Source organism: Dreissena polymorpha, chromosome 5 (assembly GCF_020536995.1).
Source record: "Dreissena polymorpha isolate Duluth1 chromosome 5, UMN_Dpol_1.0, whole genome shotgun sequence".
NCBI classification, from domain to species: Eukaryota; Metazoa; Mollusca; class Bivalvia; order Myida; family Dreissenidae; genus Dreissena; species Dreissena polymorpha.
In genome coordinates, this window is record NC_068359.1 from 50,777,963 (window position 1) to 50,784,778 (window position 6,816).

Here is a 6,816-nt window from a genome sequence, read left to right on the forward strand (position 1 = left end):
ATAACTTTTGGTAATCTTCAATTTTAGGATATCTTTTTTTGGTTAGCGATTGTATAAAAAAATAGTTATCCAAAACGGTTCACGTTCTGGTTAAGTTTTGGATAAGATTTAGCCAAGATATTTGACGTCGGTTATCTTTATCCAAATGAAGAACGCGCTGACAAAATGGCTGACTTTGACATACCGAACGCTAGACGACCAAGACAATTTCGACGAATTGACAGATTTACGGAAACTGACGACCCTGAAGAAATACGACGACGATTTAGATTTACACCTGACAGCATCGACCGCATAGAACGACTGATCGGACATAGACTTGAGAGACCAACTGGACGGAATCAACCCTTGACACCGAGGCAGCAAATATTGATAAAACTGAGATTTTTTGCTTCTGGAAATTTTTTGCAATTAATAGGGGATACTTTTGGGGTGGACATTGCCACGGTTTCAAGGGTAGTGACCAGAGTAACTGACGAACTGTGTGACATGAAAGACAAAACAAATAAATTCCCGACGACGGACAGACATAAATCAATTATTAAACAGATTTTTTTCAAAATCGCTGGATTTCCGTCTGTAATTGCGGCGATCGACGGAACGCACGTTCGCATCATTGCTCCCCATGAACACGAGGAGCAATATGTGAACAGAAAGCACTATCACAGTGTTAATGTATTGGCAACGTGCGACCATCGAGGTATTTATCAATTTGTACACAAAAATTCAAAAAATAATTTTAGTTCTTACCTTCAAGTTTGAGTATCCCATCATTTTATAAATCCATTTATTTATATTTATATGCATCCTGCTGTTTTACACACCAGATCAAAGATTCCGTAACACTTACTTATGATCTGGTACGATTTATTATTATTCAGTTTTTCGTTTAACACACGTCCTTTCAGTCCAAATTTCCACAGTGTAATGCATATTTTGCGCCCAAAAACTCACATGTACTCAGTTCAAATGACGTAACGATTCTAAATAAAGATAGGTAAAGTCTGTTTCATGGTTAAAATATAGTCTGATCCTTTGTATTATAGAGGCACAAGACAGGGACTTCCAATAGCCTTCTTTCCTCTCTATTCATCCAACCCTATAAATTCATCCACCCCCTTATTATGGTAATTATGACATTTTTCTGATAAAACTTAAGTTAGTAATGCTTATTTAAAAAACATACAACATAGATGTTGTATTTTGTTTAAAAACATGTGAATTTTAGATTTTGTTAGAGAAAAAACAATAGTTTTGAAAATATTCACTTTTAAACAGTGTTTTTGTGTTTATTAGTCTATAAGATATATATTTTTAATGATTATATCAAAATTACTTCAAAAGATTTATGTTTTCCTATAAAAATGTTGATTGAACAGATTGATAGGAAAGATACAGACAAATTAGTGGTTGCTAGCGTGTGCGTTGTAAATTATTTTGCCATACTTTTGTTGGAAAGATATTAAATGTCTAATTAAATGTCTCACTTGTGGTGAAATTCTTTTCATTCAGTAGAAAAAGTCAATTTCACTCTTAAGTGGATGAGCTAAAATAAATAGGTTTAAATTAAAGGTTATTGTAACAAAATGGTTGTGAAAATAAATTATATACATTTAGAAGAGGATCATTCTGTAATTGTTGTTTAATTGTTCTGTTCAAAGGTTTGGAGGATGGAATTGTGTTGGGGGGCAGTGCCTACCCATGCAGGAAGTTTCTCATGACACCTTACCTGCATCCTGGTGAGTGCTTCTCTGTTGAACACCTTATCCATTTACCGGTCTTTACAAAATACATTGTACTGAATATTTTCTTATAACACATGTATAAGTTCATTTTGATGTTATATGTTTGAAATTAATATTGTAACTATAGCATATTTACACCAGGATCCCCACAGCAACAGATGTCCAATGACGCACATGCAAAGACAAGAAATGTTATCGAAAGAGCATTCGGTGTACTGAAGCGGAGGTTTCATGTCCTTCATGGAGAGGTATTAATTAAGTATTAATGTGTAAACTAGCACTATAACATTTATGTTTAATAACATGAAATATCTAAAAATATGCACTAAATTAACTTATTTTAATTTAAAAATGTTTAATAATGTTCTTTAAACATTTAGGTACGAATGAAGCCGGGCAAGGTAACAAAAATAATTCTGGCATGTGTAGTATTGCACAATCTCGCTAAGGCATGGGGTGAGAGGGAGGCATTCCCAGAGGAAGAAGACCCTCAACCTCCACCACTTGTCCAGCTTGAGGGTAACCCTGACGGGCAGGCTATCCGGGATGCAATAACAGCAAACTATTTCAGGTTTGAAAATAATTCATTCAATGCTAAGAATACATGAAACAAATGTTATGACTATGTGCAATAAATTTGTTAAAAATATTTTACTAAGCAAGTAAAAGGCTGTTTAAATCTAGCTTAACAATGAACAAAAGCATTACATTAATAAGCAATGCACAATAATTATAATATTAATAATAATATTGACTATTAAAAAACCATTTATAACATAAATAAATAATAATATTTATAACAATATTAATTACAATAATAATGAGTAATAAAACTAATTATCAATAAATAACATTAATTGCAGATGAAGACGGACGGACATTACAAGGCACCATGGGTGACTTGATCTATGTATGGCGTAATAGTATTCAGACTGATGTACAGACATAGACAAAACAAGTCTTAAAAATGTGTGTTCATTTACATCTGATAAAGACAAAACAAGTCTATAAAATGTGTGTTCATTTACATCTGATAAAGACAAAACAAGTCTATAAAATGTGTGTTCATTTACATCTGATAAAGACAAAACAAGTCTTTAAAATGTGTGTTCATAAATATATAGTTTAATAATTTTGATTATTTTCCCTGTGCATAATTATAGAGATCCATTGTTTAAATTTAACTGACAACTAGGTCAGCCATCAGCTGATTGAACAGATGTATTTAAATATAGGTCAGGAATTTTCTCACGCACCTTGTAAACACTGTCTACTACTGAGTGTCTACTCTGGTGGAAAGTGTACTGCAGTAATTTAAATTTGCTGGTATAGGCAAAGGTGTAAATTAGTAAGAATAACTTACTTTTGTTTACATTTTTGTGTTTATTGTGAGATGATTTCATGTACATCCATAAAATTTTAAATAGAAACTAAATGTTAAGTCACTTGTTTGTAAAACCTTGCAAGAGGTAGATGTTGTAGTTGGCTATTTTCAATTGCCACTTTCTACACTAAGTCTTGGTCACTGACCATCATTTACATATATTAAAAACTTGGAACTTAAAACCCCTTGTGTTGTTTACACAAACCCCGGCTACAAATGTAATTTGTATCATTTATTATCATTTTTAGAATTATTTTTTTTTATGATAAAAAATGTTGTTTTATGACATTCTTTTACAGTTTGTCTTTGGCAAATGCCATCATGAGCTTTCCCTCCTCAAAAAACTCTCTCTGGGATTTCATAAGTAGCAACTTTTCCTGTTGAACTGCAATAGCTCCAGCATAATATGCCATCTGCAGTTCCCTCAGGGTCTGCTCTTTCCTGATTTATTGGAAAGTGCTTTGTAGCATTTTTTACCATAAACATTTATAAATAATAAGTTATTATAACTTAATAACAAAATCTTATTTATTATGTCATACATCGGCAGTGTTTATGTTGATTTTTAAATCTAAGTAAGGTCTAAGAGTTTTCCCATTTAAATTTGATTTCCTTAATGGTATTATTAAATTTATTAAATAAATGAAATTATTACACAAAGTTTGAATATGTAACAAATGAGAAAAAAATTAGGATATACCTTTTACCAATAGCTGGATCCCTGCTTGGTTTAATTTCCTTATTATTCACAGGAACAGGCACACTAAGAACTGAAATGCAGATATTTATTTTACATCTTGTTAAATACTTATTTTCAATGTTAAGTTTCAATATTTTCAATGGAATAAAACACTTTAAGTTAATGCATTTAACTTATCTTATTAACTTCATAAGTGTGGTCAATAGGCGTTTCTTGATTGTATAAGCCAATTATGATATTTACCTTGATCTGCACTGCTGTCTTTTGATGTTTCTGGAAAAAAATGAAATCATTTATTAATAATTTAGAAAACAATATTAACTTATTTTAATTTCCTGTGATTTTTTTAAACATATATAGTCAATATGATTAAGAGCAACAGTATATCAATTATTTATAACTGCATCAGGGATGGAAATTAGTGGTTGACCGTGAGCAGGGGCAAGTAGATTTTGGCCTGGGCAACTAAATTTCAAAAGTTGGTAGTCAAGCTGTGCAACGTATTTTTTTTAAAGCTTTAAACAAATCAGTGCAATAAAAAATTGTGACTGTGGATCAACAATTGGAAAAAAAGTTACTTTTTGCTGTTAAGAAACAACCTTTTTTTAACTTTTTGCATTTGGGAAACATTTTGTAAGAGGCTGTAATTTTGGGCAAACAAAATCACTGATTTCAAAATGTTAAATTTTGTTTTGTATAAATGTGTAAGTTAATTATTATTATTGTTAAAGCCATGTTTTGATGCATGTACAACAATAAATAAATAATACTTGATTTATTGAGTGATAAATTGTTACGTAATGTCATTTGTGTGTTTTTCTTAATGCTCCATATTAATTACACATCATTGTTGGATGCAAATGAACATTGATGACAAGCTATCTAACTTTCCTTGACATGTTGCTATTACAAAGTCATGTATTTAAAAAAGTAAAAGTAACAATATAACTTACCATTTACTGTTTCATCATCGTCGAATGGACGAATATCGTCAGCAAAGTTGAGGAAGTCTAAAATGTAAATACATGAACATCATTGAAATATATAAAAAAAAATGATTTTTAAATATATTTAAATATTATTAAAAGTAACAATATTATGTATTCCCCTGAAGTAGCCTCATTTGCCTTGGCAAACTGACCTACGCCAATGTCGGAGTCGTGGAGATGTCACATACAAGAGCATGCAACACTTTATAAACAAACGCATGATTTCTCAGATTATAAGCATACTTGCAAGAAAGGAAATTAATAGTACGATTATAATGTCAATTTCTCGCTAGTCATTAAAGGCATTTGCGTACATAGTAATGATTATTTTAGTACCCATTAACCTACGAAAAAAATGAACTCTTCCAAAAGACTACACAATCTAGAAAATTCTATGCATAGAAGCGTGTAATGTTTATCAGTGACAGTGTGATTTTTAAGCGACATGGAGGCACATGCAATGTGTTTTGTTTGTTGCAAAGGAAATTAAAATAAATTGGATTTAATTACCATCCAGTTGGAGCAGCTCAACAAATCCTGTTGCGCTGCGCACTGCACCTAACGAGAATAAAAATATGTATGGATTAAAATGGAATTATGTGAATATATTGAATGAAAGGTAAGAATAGTTAGATACATGTATGTAGCTGGCACAGAATAATTACGCACTCGACAGTGTAAGTCTTTTCAGTGGTTTATGATTTAGGTATAATCTAATTGTGTTGTATTTATAAGTTAGGTACAATTGCAGAGGAGCTTTCATAATCAATATAGTTATTTTTTTTTAAAGTAAGTACACGGGTTGTCACATACCGATGGTGGTTTCGGATTGAGAAGCACCCGGAATCCCACTGAAGGACGGCGTGTCCTTCATTGTTTCAATGATTGACATTGTTACCGTGTCTGCGGCTTTCATCGGTTGTCCGCCACCCGTCTGCCGGGCGTTTTTTCGCTCCATCGTAAGCGACTCTCTGGCCTTCGCGACCATTTTCCGATATTTTTCTAAATAAATAACACACAATAAAATAACTGATTACATAATTTTGTCCTATTCTATCTCGGCAACATATTACAATCAGTCACTCGCGCAATTTGAAACTTGTCAGATATTTACGGAAAATGCTAATTGTTCATTTCTGAAATTGAAGGAATGACAATAAGCTCTATAAATTTTTGTAATTATGCATAATCTCTATATAATCGTCTCTAGAAATTGTATACGGATTCATATTGCGTTTCAAACGGCGCTATGATTACATGCGCACGGACGTTGATCTTCGACTTCGGCATGTGGAATACTTACACCTAAATACATCAGTTAAGTATTAATAAATACATATATTTACATATCTCATATTAACGAATGGCCGAAAAATATCAATGTTGGCGTTCGCATACCTTTCACGTCGTCAATCGTGCGACACGCACGACCGACGGAATTCACTTTTTCCGTTATTTCGGCCCACGCCCCATCTTGAATTTTCTTGGTGACTGGTGTTGAGCCGCTTGAAAATTTCTTTGTCAAAACTTTGTCAAATTTCATAACACCTTCACGGATTAGAGCAGTTTCCTCATGGGAAAAGTTAACTGAACGTTTTTTACGAAGCGAAAGCGTTTCAGCCATTTTGTTGTCGTCTGAAATGACACTTTCCGCGAAACCGTCTTGACCGGAACCAGATTAAATATGCATTGTGTGTTTTTTTTTGTTTGGCTAACTTTAACCAAATCGGATAAAGATATCCAATGCGACTTGCATTTTTATACAATAGGATAACCACGTTGGATAACATATCCAAAAACGGATAAAGTTAACCAAAGGTTATCTTTTGGATTGGCTAAAGTTATCCATATTTATACAATTGGCTGCTGTAGATTACAAAAAATATACTGATAAGTTTTATTTCACGTTTGAATGAGACTTCATATTAAGTACATTTCCAGTGAGTTTTTACATCTGGATAAAGATAATAATTATTATATAGGGTTCAAAATTTCACG

General features: G+C 32.4%; 1 protein-coding gene and 1 long non-coding RNA gene across 2 annotated transcripts; one reads left to right on the forward strand and one right to left on the reverse strand.

The window, feature by feature from the left end:
• The first annotated feature begins 1,908 nt into the window (after window positions 1-1,908).
• Window positions 1,909-3,332, forward strand: LOC127880492 (uncharacterized). The gene is made up of 3 exons (XR_008049546.1): window positions 1,909-1,993; window positions 2,126-2,316; window positions 2,609-3,332. It is a non-coding gene; the product is annotated as an uncharacterized LOC127880492 (long non-coding RNA).
• Window positions 3,333-3,422: 90 nt separating this feature from the next.
• On the reverse strand, window positions 3,423-6,361 carry LOC127831210 (uncharacterized). Its single transcript, XM_052356200.1, has 7 exons — window positions 6,217-6,361; window positions 5,632-5,820; window positions 5,329-5,376; window positions 4,783-4,839; window positions 4,073-4,102; window positions 3,830-3,899; window positions 3,423-3,570 (listed from the first exon to the last, which is right to left on the reverse strand). Exons 1-7 carry the CDS (start codon window positions 6,359-6,361, stop codon window positions 3,423-3,425), a joined length of 687 nt encoding a protein of 228 aa, XP_052212160.1.
• Between the last annotated feature and the right edge of the window lie 455 nt (window positions 6,362-6,816).